General features: G+C 39.4%; 1 protein-coding gene across 1 annotated transcript in view; it reads left to right on the forward strand.

The window, feature by feature from the left end:
• MAPK14 (mitogen-activated protein kinase 14) overlaps positions 1 to 18,222 on the forward strand; it is a 78,551-nt gene that overhangs the window by 42,516 nt on the left and 17,813 nt on the right. The window contains exons 5-9 of the mRNA XM_015560843.1: positions 5,860 to 5,971; positions 6,726 to 6,755; positions 7,047 to 7,094; positions 8,776 to 8,890; positions 9,459 to 9,530. Of these exons, the coding sequence (XP_015416329.1) occupies positions 5,860 to 5,971; positions 6,726 to 6,755; positions 7,047 to 7,094; positions 8,776 to 8,890; positions 9,459 to 9,530 (377 nt within the window). The remainder of the gene's footprint in view (positions 1 to 5,859; positions 5,972 to 6,725; positions 6,756 to 7,046; positions 7,095 to 8,775; positions 8,891 to 9,458; positions 9,531 to 18,222) is intronic.

The following is an 18,222-nucleotide window of genomic DNA, read 5'->3' on the forward strand; positions in this document are numbered from 1 at the left end:
TTAAGTTGCTCACCATTGTGGGCTGGTGGGCTAAACAGGGCTGCCAGGATCTTCTAGGAAGCTATACAGAGGGCACCTGAGATGGAGAGCATTTACCCACTGGCAAAGTTACTCCATGGGGCATTCGTGCCCTCATGTGCCCAGGTTATATATGTGTGAATGCAAGACACGTGAGTACAAGATAGATTCCAGCAGGTATTTTTGTAACGTACAAGCACTCCATTGCAGGTTTCCCACTACAGAATTAGCACACCCCATCCCAGAGTGGTGTATTTTTTTTTTTTTTTTACCAAGGCTGAACCTACATTGACACATCATAATCACCCAAAGTCCATTGTTTACCTCAGGGTTCACTCTTGGTATTGTACATTCCATGGATTTGTAAAAACATGTAACAACATATTATTTTGATGTACACTATATTTTCATTGTCCTCAGAATGATGGTTTTGATATTCTGCCTATATGTGGAAGAAATGCTGAAGTAATGTGTTTGTGAATTACTTTGGAAAACATTCGAATCAGGTCTGAGCTATATCCCAAAATTTTAGGTACAATGAAGATGGATTTATTTAACAAAGAAATTAATGATTTGCTGACCTAGGCAAATGCTGTATTTTGGCTTAATCAGGCATTATGGAATTGGATTATTCCTATGTGAAAAGACCTTATTTAAGGCTAGTGTCTATTTGAAAGGTTAAGTTTTATCCATTGTAGTGCCTTTGGCTCCTTTATCCTTTTGAAAGCCTACCAACTTAAGCATACCCACTGAACCAAAGTTGTACTTATTTCTTCTTTGAAGGAGTAGAGGAATTAGACTCATGGGTGTCTGGTGGGAGAGCATCCCAGGCAGAAGGCACCGCCAGGGAAAGGCTCTGTGGCGGAGGCTGCGTGATATGTTGGAACCGCAGCAGGGGCCTGTGTGGCTGGCGTAAGGCTGGCTGGTGTGGAGCTGAGTGAGAGCAAGGGAGAGAAGTAGGTGATGAAGTGAGAGTGATCACTGGGACGGCCTACTGGATTATGTATGGCTTTATATGCAGTTGAAGGGATTTTTGCCTTTTGATGAGAGGAGGGACATGATGTGATTTTTATTTTTAAAGAATTATTGTCTGCTGTGTTGAGAACAGACTGTAATAAGTCCCAAGGATCATTGAATGTATTTCAGAGGCTTGCGGTTGTCAATCCCTGTGATTATTTTAAGTAGTATATTTTTTTTTGAATTTTTGTAAGATTTTATTCGAACCAAACTGAACTCATAAAAGACATTTTAAAAAAAGAAAATTACAAACCAAGATTCCCCATGAACACAGATGAAAAAATTCTTAACAAACTATTAATAAGTGACAATATGTAAAAGAATGAAACATCTTGCTAAATTGGGCTTATCCTACACATTGGAGGCAAGAAGGACCCTGCCCTGGAGCCCACCCAGGGAGCACAGCCCCAGACGCCCTGTTTTCAGATTCTCGCCCCAGAATGGGGAGAGCGCACGTTCCTGTTGGTACCAGCCTGTAGTCATCCGAGCAGTAGCCCCAGGAAATAGGCCCCTCCTTTGGGGGCTTTGACCGGGTTCTGGGAGCAGCTGAGCCCTGTGCCCCGATAGGGGAGACGCCCCATCCCCAGCCCCCTAGACCTCTCACTGCAGGGCTCACAGGGAGAGTCATCCCTGTGTCTGAGCCTCGGCCCTGTCTCCTGCCCCTGGGGGCTCCTCCGCAGTGGCAGTGCGGTGGGCACACCACGGGGGGCTGCTTGGTGGGAAGCACAGCCACGTGGCTCCGGGACTCCCCACCGCCTGGCCCAGGCCCCGCTGCAGGATGAGGCAGGGCTCTCCCAGCCCCGCCCTTACTTCCCTCCCGGACCTTCCCCTATTAAATAGTTTCTTTAAATATGGAAGTGTTTTTTGCCTTTTCATAATTGTGCTTTATCAATTAGAGCTGGCAGTAGGAAAGATGCCAATCTGTAGATGTAAAAGTTTTTTCCTACATAGGTTCTTTCTGACTATTATGCTTTAAAAATAAAGGTGGTAGGGTAGGAATCTTGACAATTGGGTGTTACCCAAAAGTGCCTAGTAACTGAAGTTCTAGAATAGGGTTGTCTACGGTACTGAAAATCACTTATTGTAGACATTTGCCTTCTTGCCGGTACAGTACATTTTAGTATGAGTCACTTTAAAAAATGGTGGTTTATACTGTTTATAGTTTGATTAAATTTAAAGGAGACCATTTTCACAAGAAAAGTGAAAAACACAATTTGTATCAGCCCATGAAATAATCTTTTCTGCCGTTAGTCTAATAAATTCCTACTCATTTACCTCCTTTTTAAAGATGGGAGAACTAGGTATAGAGCTGTCCAGCTGTTCTCAAGTCAGACCTTTAATTTATTTGAGATGTTATGAGCACTGGCATGAGCACAGCCTTTAAAAAGATGTAATTACATTTGCTTTCCAGAGACAAATGCTATAGAAGCTGGGCTACCTAGTAATGCTCCTTTTGGAATTGACTTGTTTCAAATGTGTTCATCTACCATTTCCTCCCACTCCCTGGCTCACTACTTTTAAAAGTTGGCATGATGCTTGCTTTTGGCTACTGTTGAAAGATTCATTTTGGAAACCTTTCTATATGTAATGAGTTGGAGCTGGACAATTGGTTGTCATGAATTAATCTTTGAGCTTCATGGAAACAGCATACAGTGATTTTGTTAATTCTTGCAAGACACTTCTGCCAGGAATAATGCTTTTCAGTTGATTTAGTTGCAGCCTAGCAGCAGTGCTTGGTAGTTGTTACTGTATAGACTGGTCTTATATACTTACGTAGTGTATACGGTCTTACCCTTCATCTGGAAATTTTCGTGATAAAATGGGTGTGGTCTCTGATGGGGAGGAGGCTTGAAGGAAATTACATGCTGGTGGAATATTCTAACTAAAAATATGATCTCTCTCTCTTAAGCTGTGCAGTCAGGGGTTTCCTGGCTGTACAGGATTCCTTGTCTCTGGTAATCATTAAAACACAATAGTTATGCTTGAAATTACTGTGGTTGCATTGGTAATTCTACTGCTTAACACTTTTGTGAACTAGCAGACATGTTAGAGGGTTAAGACTTTTAGGTTTTATTTCAAGACAAATTAAGGCAGATTCTAGGTAGAATCATCCAAAACATTGTTTAACTTTTCTCCTTAAAATTGTTTTTAAATGGTGAGAGAATAATCCTCTTTCTACTTGATGTCATAAAATAGAATTATTTGCAAAGCAGTCTTATAAGACAGAAATAAAATCTCTCTTCCTCAACCTGAGCCTTGCAATTTGTCATAATAGGTGTTATGGATATTGCAGCCATCTGCCCAGGTTTTCGGGGAGAAGTTCTGATTACAAAATATTAACCAGTTATTCACAGTATTATCATATTTGTCAGATTATGTGTCAATTTTGGGTTTAAAAAAAATACAGTGACTGATTAGGATAGAATATTCATTGCTGCTTTGCCAGCTTTCTTTTTCATTAAAGATTAACTTTGATAATAAATATTGAGAATTGATAAGAAAATTATCAGGAGATACTATTTCCCTGGTTATTGTGACATTTATAAAATATTTTAAAAAGATCATTCTCTCGACTTAAATTTTTTGTCAGCTGGAAGAATTCAGAGGCAGTATGTGCTGTGATTAAGATCACAGTCTCTGCGGTCAAATAGTTTTGAATGCAACCCCTGACATTTCCACTCTTTTAACCTTGGGCAAGTTGTATTTTCTTGTTCTGTCTCTGTTTCCTCACCTATGAAATGGGAATACTAATGGGACTTACTTCTCAGAGTAGTAGAAAGTGCATGAGACATGGGTGTAATAAATAGTGCCTGGTGCAGAGTAAGCACTGCCTGCCTTTAGCTATGCTATGCTGGGGTTGGAACATCTCTTAAATAAGAACTATCTTTATGAAAAAATTTCAAAAAGCCCAATTTTTGTGGTTTGTTTGTTTTGTTAATCCTCACTCAGGATATTTTTACATTGATTTTTAGAGAGAGGGAAAGACAGAGAGAAACATTGATATGAGAGAAACACATTGATTGGTTGCCTCCTGTACTAACCCCACCAGGGCCCGGGCCAGGAAGGAGCCTGCAACCCAGGTACGTGCCCTTGACCGGAATCAAACCCAAAACCCTTTGGTCCACAGGCTGATGCTCTGTCCACCGAGCCAAACCAGCTAGGGCACAAAAAGCCTAAGTTATACTTCATATTACATTTAGAGTGCAACCTTTCCTCAAAGGCAATATAAATGTGCAACTTTTAAAAATATGAAATGCTGCCGATACCGGTTTGGCTCAGTGGATAGAGCGTCAGCCTGCGGACTGAGGGGTCCCGGGTTCGATTCCGGTTAGGGGCATGTACCTTAATTGCGGGCGCACCCCCAGTGGGGAGTGTGCAGGAGGCAGCTGGTCGATGTTTCTCTCTCATCGATGTTTCTAACTCTCTATCTCTCTCCTTTCCTCTCTGTAAAAACTCAATAAAATATATTTTAAAAAAATATGAAATGCTAAAAATCTTACTTAGCTCACATACATCTAGGCTAATTCCTTTTGATCTTAGTGCAATTGGGAACTGACCATAGCAGCCCAATAGGGAAATTAGGAAACAAAAAATTCCCATTCCTCTTTGAGGAAAGAAATTAATAAATATAGTGGGGTGTGTTTATGTGTGTGTGTGTAAAGAGAGGTCATACACATATTTATTCATATAATGCATTATAGTAGACTTAAATTTACTGGCCTGGTTTCTTTCTTTCCCTCCAAGTTTATTTTTTAAAAAGAAAGAAATGAAATGCAATCAGCATTCTTTAAAGCTGAACTAATCTACATTATTATTCAGCCTCAGGAATGGGTTATGTTCATACACAGTAGATAAAACCTATTTTTTAAAAATTCAGCCTCTTTAGTATTGATGTGGTTTTTACGTTCCCCTTGCCTTGTAATACAATAATGAGTAGGTAAGGCATTGCATCTAAAATATCTGTGGCAGACCTGTTGGACTTGAATGTAATCATTCCCTAATCTTACTGTGTAATAATAAGATTAATTACCAGCACCACACCTGTGAGGAGTCGTTCTGGAATGCCTCATTTTGCTTACAGATAAAATGTGTTCCTCCTTTCTTCAAAGTAAATGCAGGAATACCATGAGTGAACAATATTCTTATACCAGTCATTTCTGAAAAATGTTGTTATAATTTGAAAATTTAAAGATACTCCTATTTTTTTAGAACCTACAACTTGGAGTGAGGTGAAAATGCAATGATGGATTTATTTTTTTTATTTTTAATTTTTTTGTATTTTTATTGATTTCAGAGAGGAAGGGAGAGGGAGAGATAGAAACATCAATGATGAGAGAAAACCACTGCACACCCCCCCAAAGGGGATCGAGTCTACAACCTAAGCATGTGCCCTTGACCGGAATTGAACCTGGGGCCCTTCAGTCTGCAGGCCAACACTCTATCCACTGAGCCAAACCAGCTAGAGCCGTAATGGTGGATTTAAAATACAAGATACTTATTATGGCCAGGCATTTAGTTATACTAGTACATTTCTCATGCAATAATAACATTTTTAAAGAAAAGTGATGCAAACAGATATCATTCTAATATCCATTTTTATTCTTTAGAGAACCTAGGAAAAGATATGTCAATTAGGAATGAGTATAAAGTTTTTAGAAAAATAGATGGCAGGAGATAAAATAGTAGTATTAAAAATGAGTCCCTGTGAGAAGTTACTAATCTGTTAGGTATCACTGTGGTACTTCCGTGGGAGGCTTTTTTTAAAAAAGATAAGAACTTCCTTAAGGTTTCTGGATTATTGTGTAACTCTCCATTAATTTCTAGGTATCTGGTGACCCATCTCATGGGGGCAGATCTGAACAACATTGTGAAATGTCAGAAACTTACGGATGACCATGTTCAGTTCCTTATCTACCAGATTCTCCGAGGTCTCAAGGTACAGACAGCACTAGTAATACTTTTGAGACATGAGATTCTCTCCCTTCTTCTCTCTCTTCTATTTAGGACTTAAGGGAGTTAGGGGGAAAGAGACAAAAAAAAAACTTGTCTTGTGAAACATTTAGAACACTCCCAAATCACTAGTACAATTTTAGAATTATGAAGCCCTGTGTTACTCAATGACCACAATTACTAGCATATGGCCAATCTTGTTTCTCTTGTAGTCCCCAAGCCCTGGATTATTGTAAGGCAAGTCTAGACATCATCTCATTTCACCCATAGATACTTCAGAATGCATGTCTGAGAGTGGAGGACTCCTCATTATTACACCTAAACAGTAATAATAATTTCTTGATATAATCTAATATCTGGTCAGAGTCATGTTGAAACTTTAAAAAGATCTTTAAGGAGGCTAACTTATTTGTGAGGGGGCAGATAAACAGTGTTTAAAATTGAATCACTTTTGATATTTAGCTGCTTCGAATCTTCATTGAGCTATAGAGAACCAACTGGAAAATAGATTGCAAGAACTGTTTCACTCATTACTTCAGCTTTGAGTCGAGTTCATGGTGTGGAAATCATAGTTATGATAAATGCATAGACTACTAATAATTACTTGTTCTGATTTCTAATCTCATGGTTTATACTAGTAGTTCTTACTGTTTCCTGAAAATGTACTTCAAATAAGTCGTATAAGGTGGCAGTGGGAGGTTGGCAATGACTTATTTAACTGACTCTTTTCTATTTCACAGTATATACATTCAGCTGACATAATTCACAGGGTATGTCTTGTGTTTTTTATTAAATTATTTTGGGGAACTGGTGGCAGTGGGGGCTGGAGGGAGACTGTCATGTAGCCAGGATCATTGATTAACTGTAACTTTAAGTTTAAATTGATTTTTAAAAGATGTATAGTTTTTACCAATTTAAGGCTAATTAGGACTAGATAGTGACTACAGAATGGAAATTGTCTGTTTATGGCTGGGTGAAGTCTTAATTTTATGTTAGGATTTAAGCAGAGAATTCACCGTGCACCATAAAGCTGTTCCTGTCCTCTCTGCCCTTCCTCCTAGGACCTGAAGCCTAGTAATCTAGCTGTGAATGAGGACTGTGAGCTGAAGGTAAGGCGAAGAGGCGGTGGGAAATAGTTGTTTCACTTTGTAATTACGGGTTTGATAAACCAGGCACATTTATACAGGGAATGGTTGGTTATATAAGCCAAAACTTTTTATCTGGAAAGTCATTTTGTCCTCAAGAATATCAAACTTTGATATTTAAACCATAGATTTAGTAAGCTTTCATTTTTGTGTGTGTTTTTTTAATATATTTTTATTGATTTTAGAGAGGGAGAAAGATAGAAACATCAATGATAAGAATCATTGATTGGCTGCCTCCTGCACGCCCCACACCAGGGATTGAGCTAGCAACCCAGTATGTGCCTTAATTGGAAATCGAACTGCGACCTCCTGGTAAATAATTCGACGCTCAACCACAGAGCCACACCAGCCTGGCAGCTTCAGTTTTAAATGACATTGAAGGTGGCGTCGGGTATCTTGTTTTCATTCTAAAAGTTAAATTTGAAATTTAGTATATTAGTTATAATAAAGGAAAATTACAGTCTGAATATCAAGTAAGCAGTCCTGAAGAGATAATTATTAGATTAAATTGAAAAAATGGCAGAAGGCTTTTCATTCAAAATAGTTCAAATACGATAAATAAATTGTCTATAAAGAACAAGCAGCTCTGGAATTTTTTTGTTTCATTTCTTTTTTTTTAATATATTTTATTGATTTTTTTACAGAGAGGAAGGGAGAGGGATAGAGAGTTAGAAACATCAATGAGAGAGAAACATCGATCAGCCGCCTCCTGCACACTTCCCACTGGGGATGTGCCTGCAACCAAGGTACATGTCCTTGCCTGGAATCGAACCCAGGACCCTTGAGTCCACAGGCCAACGCTCTATCCACTGAGCCAAACCGGTTAGGGCCATTTCTTTTTTTAATATATATTTTTTAATTTTTCAATTAAAGTTGAATACAGTATTATATTAGTTTCAGGTTTCATTTCATCTTTTACTCAAATTTTTAAAACATAATTTACATACAGTAAAATGTATCCTTTTAAGTGTACATTTGACAAATTTATATATCCATGTAACCACCAACTCAGTTATGATAAAGAACATTTCTATCACCTCAGAAAGTTCTCTGTGCCCCTTCCTAGCCGATCCTCAACCCTCTGCTCCTAATCCTGGCCACAGACAACGGCCGATCTGCTTTCTGGCACTACAGGAAGATTTATCTTTTCTGGAGCTTCATGCAAATAGAATCATACAGTATTTGTGTGTGTGTGTGTGTCTCATTTTTGCTTAGTATAATATTTTTGAGATTAATTTGTAGTGCGTGTTTCAATAGTTCATTCCTTTTTTTTTTTTTATCACTAAGTAGTATCCATCTTATGAATATACCACAATTTGTTTATCCATCCATCAGTGGACATTTGTTTTAGTTCTAGTTTGGGGCTATGTAAAGCTGCTATGAACATTCATGTGTTAGCTTTTGTGTGAACGTTTCTTTTCATTGCTCTTGGGTAAATACCTAGCAGTGGTATTCTCATTTTGCTTTTTGTAATTTCATTGTTCAAAGTACTTGCTGTGTTTCTCATGCATTCAAAATATAGACTGGGATATATGTTTATGAAAGTACTATTTTGTTCTCCCTTTATATAGGAATTTTTTCATTTTGCTTTACAAGTCTTAGGAGGTTGACTCTTTCAGCACCTGATTTCTCTTCTTTCCCTTAGATCTTGGATTTCGGCCTGGCTCGACACACAGATGATGAAATGACAGGCTATGTGGCCACCAGGTGGTACAGGGCTCCTGAGATCATGCTAAACTGGATGCATTACAACCAGACAGGTATTGCTTACATTGGTTATTTAAGGCCTATTAATGCCATCTTGGGTTTATTTGGGATTCTCAGAAGTAGAGATAGTGGGAATAGGAGGAAACATCTTTTCTTCCCTCAGTGATCCTTTTAAAGACCACAAATAGGAAATATTTCAGTAGCTCAGATAAAGTGGGATTTTTAATACACAGTTTTCAAATCTTGTGATTTAGCAATTGAGTTTTTATTTATTTAGATTTTCAGCTTATTCTCTGAGTATTTCTACCTGAAGACAATGGTTAGTAATCTTAGCCTCTCAATATTGGGAGAATCTACGATTTCTACCAAGAAGAAACTTTTACTCCTTTGTACACAGCTTATTTCTCTTGCCGTAATTATGTCTGGCCTTATCCTAGCTATGAAGCCCTTTACTGGGGTGCAGGTCTTAATAAACTTACTTATTTCTGTAAAAAGGAATATGATTGTTTAAACCAGATGCCGTAAATATTCGTGTGTTTTGCCCTTAGTTACAGTTTCATTGGGAGCCAAGTATGATAATAGTGACATTGTATACACTGTTACTTCTCTTTAACTTTCCAGTTGACATTTGGTCGGTGGGATGCATAATGGCCGAGCTGCTGACTGGAAGAACATTGTTTCCTGGTACAGACCGTATCCTTTGAAAGTTTGGGTTCTTGTTTTTTAATTGTATCCCAGTGTCTGTGGGAGTATATGGCTTTTACCTGTCTCTAGGGAAGGTTCTCAGATACTTGCTTTTATAGTCCAGATATGCACATGAGATCTGCCCCTTGGCAAGAAGAGGCTTCGGTTTACTTTTGTGAGTTGGAAAAATTCCTCGTCAGCTGGAAAACCCTTTAAAGCTTTCATATGTCATCATTTTGCAGTGAGTTTAAGATTATATTCATATTCAGCGACCTGAGGGTATTAGTCTGCTTGTACAAACACAAATACCCAATTTATAAATCAGGGGTGTCTCTTTATGTTTGGTTTACATATTAAAAAGGCTATCCCCTTTTTTTTGGTCTCTGTAATGATATACCTACTTGTTATGTTTGTTTAACAACAAATAATAACAGAAGAAGTAGTAAGGTCACCCTGTTGTGGGCCTTTTTTTTTTTCAACACAACTTAATTTTTAGCCCAGATAGTAGTCAAACCTTAATTCACTTCCAGACTTACTGTCTAGTTTGTGATTTATCATGGTCTCTTTATTTTAGCCCTTTCCTGTCTGCTGCATGCCTGCTTCACGGTTTAGTATTAGCATCAAAATGTGCTTTGTTGGAACTCCCATTGGTTCCACGGGGTGAAGATGTTTGTGAGAAAGAATGTTGAAATAATATTTTTAGAAATTAGCGTGGAAGATGTTTGTAAACTTCATGGGACTAGCCTTCGGGGGGTTAGGTGGCCTCCAGAGGCGTGCATTCACCGGCTTCAGTCACCTGTGACCTGGAAGCAGTTTGTCCCCTCGCCTGTGCCAACTGTGGTTTATAAACCAGAGTGTCAGTTTACTTGCGTAGAGTTGGGATATGCTTCTGTGGTGACCGGTGTTCATGTTATCTGTCCACATGTCCTAACTGTCTCCTTCCAGAGGACATGTGCTTTCCTGGTGACCCTCGGGGAAGCTGTATTTCCTGGGTCTCACTGGATCCATAGGGCTCAGCCTCCTTCACTTCAGTTCACTTATGGCTCCTCATCTCCAGATTTGAAGTTAGTTTAATACCCATGTTTCTCCTTTGTCTGTGCTTCATTCACCTCGTATCTGTTTCTTAGAAATTTGGGATCAACATTACAGCCCGAGCTTATTGGGGAAAATTTGGTTTTCTCCTTTTCCTCAGGTACACAGCTCAGAGTCCCGCCCTGAAGTCTGTCCTCCAAGCACAGTGCTCTAATGCTGTCCTCTGCTCACCTCTCCCCTTCGTCCCCTCTCTCTGTCTCTCCATCTACCTTCAGGAGACACTGGCAGCTGCACGCACACCGGCAGGGGAGAGAGCACTGTTCTGGAGTCAGACTTCTGGGTTTCCCTGGGAGCTCTTTTACTCCAGCTTTGTGACTTTGGGCCGTTGCCCTTTTTCTGTCTCTCGGGTTCCTGAACTATAAAATGCTGGTAATAGTACGTACCAGCACCTCACATGGTGCTAACTGCTTAGCACAGAGCCGGCCAGAAAACGTTAGCCATTTTCTTCATTAATGATCATTGGGAAACAGTTTCTCCCTTCATCTTTGCACTCTGTTGTCTACCTATGAATCACTAACACAAGACTTTTTGCTTTATTTAAATTTATGGCAGGTAGTAAAGGATGGATCCGCTTGGCAGGCTGCTAGTAGAAAGGTTTCTAAGTAGTTGTGGCCTGTGGCTCACCTCGGAGACGCTGCCTACTCCCTGATGCTCGGCCCTTTTAGAATGCTGACTTGCAGCTTCTAAGACTCCTTCCCTTGTGTGCATACTTCTTTCCTCCTCTGAACTTTAGACAGAAAACCTAGCATTCAAACTCTTTACTAGGTGAGTCTTTTTTTAATACATGTGAATTTATTTCACAATTCTTATTTTAGTAATGCACTGTTTTCTACTTGGCTCTTTTTGAGGCAGATCAAATTCAGAAGATTTGTATTTGTAACATATATCACTCCCTTCTTGTCAGTTGCATCTCTGTGGATGTAGCTTTGGTTGCCTGACAAGGAGAGAGGGAAGTGTTTTCTGTTATTTTTTCTTGCATGAAGTGTACGGTCGCTTCTGTTCTAGCACAGTGGTTCTTAGCTCCCCTTGTGAATACTTTGGGGAGCTGTACAAACCTCCCGACGCCTGGGCACCCTGCAGACTCCACTTCGTTGGTGTGGTGAGTGCCCAGGCCTTGCAAGAGTGAAGTCCCGCTTGATTCTTGCGTGCAGCTAGTGTTGAGTACGTCTTGCATTTGGAACTGGTGGTTTTAGCTTTAGATAAGAACTAAGTATTACTGTGGTTTTGCAAATGTTTTGTATCTTCTTTTCCAGTGTGGTGATTGGTAGCCACCAGCCACATCTGGCTAGTGAGCGCTTAAAACATGACTAGTGTGACTGAGGACCTAAATTAAAAATATATTTGTAGGAAAATGTATTAACATAAAAATTTACCAATTACACTTTTTTGTGGTAAAAATAAGCATAACATAAAATTTACTATCATGACCATTTTTAAGTATGCAATGCAGTGGTGCTAATTACATTCACAAAGTTATGTAACTATCACCACTCTCTAGTTCAGGGGTCCTCAAACTTTTTAAACAGGGGGCCAGTTCACTGTCCCTCAGACCGTTGGAGGGCCGGACTATAGTATAAAAAAAAAAAAACTATGAACAAATTCCTATGCACACTGCACATGTCTTATTTTGAAGTAAAAAAACCAAAATGGGAACAAATACAATATTTGTATTTGAATGTGGCCCGCAGGCCGTAGCTTGAGGACCCCTATTCCTATGCACACTGCACATATCTTATTTTGAAGTAAAAAAACAAAACGGGAACAAATACAATATTTGTATTTGCATGTGGCCCGCGGGCCGTAGTTTGAGGACTCCTGCTCTAGTTCCAGAACACATCATCACACCAAACAGAAACTCTGTACCCATTCCTCCCTCTCGCAGCCTTTGGTTACCTCACTTCTAGTTTCCGTCTCTATGAATTTGCTTATTCTAGGTATTTCATTAAGTGGAATCCTCACTGTATCTGTCCTTTTGTGTTTGGATTATTTCACTTGGCATGTTTTCAAGTTTCATCCAGTTCTAGACTGTATAGAAATTTGTTCCATTTTATGGCTGAATACTAGTCCATTATATGTATATTAGAGGCTCAGTGCACAGATTCATGCACCGGTGGGGTCTCTTGACCTAGCTTGCAGGGATCGGGCCGAAACTGGCTCTCTGACATCCCTCGAGGGGTCCCGGATTGTGAGAGGGTGTAGGCCAGGCTGAGGGGGACCCCACCAGTGCATAATCGGGGCCGGGGAGGGATCGAAGGAAGGTTCTAAGGTGTGTCCGGCCCTTCTCACCCAGACCTGATCAGGGCCAGCTGGCTGGGGAGGGACCATGGGAGGTTGGCCAGCCAGGGAGGGACCGCAGAAGGGCTCCTGGGCGTGTCCGGCCTATCTCAATCCCAAATCCAATTGGTCGGACCCCAGCAGCAAGCTAACCTACCGGTTGGAGATATCTACCCCTTGGTGGTCAGTGCACATCATAGCGACTGGTCGAACGAATGGTTGGACACTTAGAATATTAGGCTTTTATTATATAGGAGACCACATTTTGTTTAATCCGTTCATCTGTTCATAGGCACAGGTGGTTTCTACCCTTTCAGCTATTGTGAGTGGTACTGCAGTGAACATTGGTGTGCGAGTACCTGTTTGAGTCCCCACTTCTAATTCTTTTGGGTATATACCTAGGAATGGACTTGTTGGGTCATATGGTAATTCTGTGTTTAGTTTTTTTAGGAACTGCCAAACTGTTTTCCACAGCAACTGCACTATTTTATAGCCCACCAGTGATGTATGAACAATTTCTCCACATCTTATCTTCACCAGTACTCAATTATATCATTTTCCTTCTCTCTCTCTCTCTCTCTCTCTCTCTCTTTCTCCCTCCATTCCTTACTAGTATAGTCATCCCAGTAGGTATGAAGTGTTATCTGTATGTGATTTTGATTTGCATTTCCCTAATGACTAATAATGTTGAGTAGTTTCTCCTGTGTTAACTGTCCATTTGTGTGTATATATATCTTTTTTTTAAATATATTTTATTGATTTTTTACAGAGAGGAAGGGAGAGGGATAGAGAGTAAGAAACATCGATGAGAGAGAAACATCAATCAGCTGCCTCCTGCACACCCCCTACTGGGGACATGCCCGCAACCAAGGTACATGCCCTTGACTGGAATCGAACCTGGGACCTTTCAGTCCGCAGGCTGACGCTCTATCCACTGAGCCAAACCGGTATATATATCTTTTTTGAGAAATATACTAGTATATCAAATCCTTTACCCATTTTTTAATTGGGTTGTCTTTTTGATGTTGAATTTTAGGAGTTCTTTATATATTCTGAATAGTAAACTTTCATTAGATATATGATTTACTAATATTTTCTCCCATTCTGTGGACTGTCTGTTCAGTTTATTTATTTTTAATCCTCACCTGAGGATCTGTTTGTTGATTTTGGGAGAGAGAGAGACAGAGAGGGAGAGAGAGAAACATCAGATCTATCAGTTGCCTCCCATATTCACCCCAACCAGGGATCAAACCCACAACCTTTTGGTGCATGGGGATGACGCTGCAGCCAACTGAGCCACACCAGCCAGGGCTATTCACTTTCTCAATATTGTCCTTTGATGCAGAGAAATTTTCATTTTGATAAAGCTACAATTTATCTATTTTTTTTCTTTTGTTGCTCATGTTTTTGGTGCCATCTTTTATGACCAGATTTAAGGTCATGAATATTTACTATTTTCTACGAAGAGTTTTATGGGTTTATCTGTTATACTTGGATCTTGGATCCATCTTGAGTTAATTTTCTATATGACGTGAGGTTAGGGGTCCAATTTTTTCTTTTGCAAGTGGAAATTCAGTTGTTCCCAGCACCATTTGTTGAAGAGACTATCCTTTCCCCCATTGAATGGGCTTGGCATGCCTGTCAATGATCAATTTTATGTCATTGGTCTGTATGTTATCTTTATAACAGTACCATACTGTTTTGATTACTGTAGTTTTACAGTAAGCTTTAAAATCAGGAAGTGTAAGTCATTTCAAACTTGTTCTGATTTTTAAGACTTTTTTTTTGGCTCTTTGGGCTTCCTTATAATTCTATATGAATTTGAGGGTGTGTTTTTCCATTTCTGCAAAAAAGCTGTTGCAATTTTTATAGAGATTGCATTGAATTTTTAGATCACTTTGGATAATATTGACATCTTAACAATATTAAGTATTCTTTTCCAGGAGCAGGTGAGGTCTTTTCATTTATGTAGATCTTTAATTTCTTTCAGTGATTTTTATAATTTCTTTTTTTCTCTCTCTCTCAGATGTTTCTTTCTAATGAACTGACCATTACATTTCCTAAGTTCTGAAATGGCCAACAGACCATAGAAAGACATTTCTTTAGGCTCCTGCTTGAAACCAGCAGCTTCAGCAAACTGCTGGCCTTGATTCAGGGCCAATGTGTTTTATAATTTTAGTGGACAAATCTTCCACCTCCTTGGTTAAATTTAATCTTAGGTATTTTATTCTTTTAGATGCTATTGCACATGGAATGCTTTATTTCCTTTTCACTTTCTTCATTGTTGGTATATAGAAACACAACTGATTTTTGTTTGTTGCTCTTGTAACTTACAGTTTTGCTCTGTTTGTTTATTAGCTCTAGTAGCTTTCTTGTGGATGCTTCAGTATCTTCCGTGTCATCTGTGAAGAGATAGTTTTACTTCTTCAATTCCAATTTACATGCCTTTTCCCCCTCTTATCAACTGGCTCTGGCTAGAACTTCCAAATATAGTATTGAATAGCAGTGGTGAAAGTGGGCATCCTTGTCCTCTTCTTATCTTAGCGGGAAAACTTTTAGTCTTTCATCACTGAGTATGATTTTAGCTGTGCATTTTTCATGAATCCTTTTCTTCATGTCAAGGAAGCGTCTATTCATAGTTTTTTATTTGTGGTTTTTTGTTTTGTTTTGTTTTTTTGTAATCCTCACCCTAGGAAATGTTTTACTGATTTTAGAGAGAGGGGAAAGAAGAGAGAAACATCGATGTGTGACCGCTTGCCTCCTGTGCTCATCCTCCCACCCGCTTACCCTTTCACCTCCACCAGGGATTGAACTAGAAACCTAGGTATGTGCCCTGACTGGGAATCGAACCAGTGACCTTTTGGTGTTGGTGACAATGCTCCAACGAACCGAGCCACACTGACCAGGGCTATTTATAATTTTATGAGTGTTTTTATCTGATCTGAATTTTAAATTTCATTGGACTTTATTTAGATCACGTTTAAGTTTAATCACATGATATTACTGGTATTGTATTGTATTGTGCAGTTTTAGATCTCTGCAAATCTTTCCATTTCACCTTTTCATTTTTTTGTGATCAGTCTTTTTCTTGAGAGATTCCTTTGGTACTGGTTGTTGAAATAATCTCTGGAGTTCTCCTTAAGATAAAAGAATTATTAATTTTTGTCTTAAAGCTAATTACATATTGCTAGGTCAGAAATTATTCTCATTTGTGACTTTGCAGAACCATTCCAACTAACTCAGAATTGTAATTTTCTTTAAAGAATGAAGCCCTTCCTTATGAGTCTAGTTGACTGGGTACATCAAGTGGACACAGCTGACAGTACTTTACACTAGAAGAAAGTGAGGATCCAGAATGTCTTCAAGTATAGTATAGTTAGAAAATGTTATTACTGACGCTTGAGTCTGCAGCCTGAGGAAGGAGAAAATGAGATTCATAGCCCTGTTACACATCACATACTGCGTTCTCTTCCAGGGGCACAGCCTAGGTTTGCTGCTGTTTTCCTTCCCTAGGTGAATTTCCCCATGTGTAAAACTTTATTCTCCTTTTTGTATTTTAATAGAAATGGTTCCCTTATGACATTAACTGGAGGGTAATGGGGCTGTTGAGTTATACTCCACTTGCCATCAGCTTGCTGCTCTGCTTCATGTGATTTTCCCTAGTGTATTAAATTTACTCCTTACTCTATTCATTTCATCTCTTTTTTCAGACACTATGAAATACTTCAAACATAAAAAAGACAATGAGTAAATAGCCCAGCCGGCGTGGCTCAGTGGTTAAGCATCAACCTATGAACCAGGAGGTCACAGTTTCATGCCAGGGTTGCGGGCTTGATCCCCAAAGGGGTGTGTGTAGGAGGCATAAATAAAGGAATTTTCTTTGTATAACAGTGAAACAACTATTTTGTTGACCAAGAAGAGAATCAATCAAGTTGCCTAAGGCTCATTTTGGCCCATCCTGTCTGTCACCATGAGGATTTCCCACTCTCCAAAGACCAATGTTCTAACTTTGCCCTATACAGACTGTTTTTTTTTATTGAAAACTGCTGCTCACAAGCTGTAGTGGTTGCAGGTAGGCCCTGCAACTAGTTCTTTTATTCATCTTCAATTCTTCAATCTGTGGAGGTTTCTAGAAAATGTCTAGCACACTTAGAACTGACTAAACATCCTTCTAACTTTCCCTCTAGTTCCCCCATTAGCCTTAGGTTTCTCCCTCACCTAGTCCTTCTAGTTTCCTTTCACTTTTGTTACAAAGGACCTAAAGAGTAATCATAGGCTGAAGTCATGTTTGTATCTCTTTATGTTTTAGGAAGTACCAGGAAATTTATGGTTTAAATTTTGACAATGTGGTCATTATAATTAAAATATATTTTTAACTAACAGTAAAAATAACACCGGTCGGGGGAGGGGGATTAAACCTATTAAGAAGGATGGCTTGCTGTGGAAATAACTGTCATATGTGGTAAATTTTGCTTTGCTTTGCTTATATAGCTACTTGAAGCTCCTTCTGGCCTTAACTGCCTGGACACATTGTAGTGGCCTTACAGTGGCTTGTACTGCTGAAGACTGACCTGTGTTTCAGTGGACTTGCCAGCCCTTGGAGAACCTATGGTGATGTCCTTTGAGGTTTGCATGCTTTGACTTCCTTCACGCAAGTGCTTTTAGCTGCTAAGTAGATTGTTTTTGGCATTCTGTGTCTACTAATCTCCAAGTATTGACTGTCATGCTCCACCAGCTCTCTCTGTCCATAGCCCTCACACACTCATGCGCAGTATTTGTATCTCTTTATGGTGAACACTTCAGATGGAATGTTTGAGAACTTGTTAGGCCCCATGTTAGATGATGCGATTTTTCTTGGTTATTTTTCTATGTTTAGACTTTATACAGAGTCTGGTTCTAGATTTTGAGGGCAAGGAGAGGGGTGGCACTGAGTTGAAAAGTGTAGTATAGAAAATGTTTTCCAGTCTGCCCATATTTACTGGCCTGCTTTGTGGAAGGTGCTGGGATAAGATGGTACCTGTCCCCCAAATCGGATGGTCAGACTCAGTGGAAGGTGAGTTACAGGCATTATTTGGACAAATTTTCACTCTCTGATTATAAAACAAGACAGAGTGACTTAAAAAGTACTATATTAGAGGTATTACTAAGTTAATGAGAAGAAGCAGGGATTCATTTCAAGTCCAGATAACCAGGAAGACTTCGTGGCAGAGTTATTTGAGCAGGGCTTTGGAGAGTAAGAGAAAAAAGGCTTGGTAGGAGGGGAGAATGGAGGGTAGTCCTGTCTGTGACTTGGGTAAATAGGAAGTTGAAGGCTTAGATGTGCCTGGAACTTTTG

Source organism: Myotis davidii, unplaced genomic scaffold (genome assembly GCF_000327345.1).
Source record: "Myotis davidii unplaced genomic scaffold, ASM32734v1 scaffold1036, whole genome shotgun sequence".
NCBI classification, from domain to species: Eukaryota; Metazoa; Chordata; class Mammalia; order Chiroptera; family Vespertilionidae; genus Myotis; species Myotis davidii.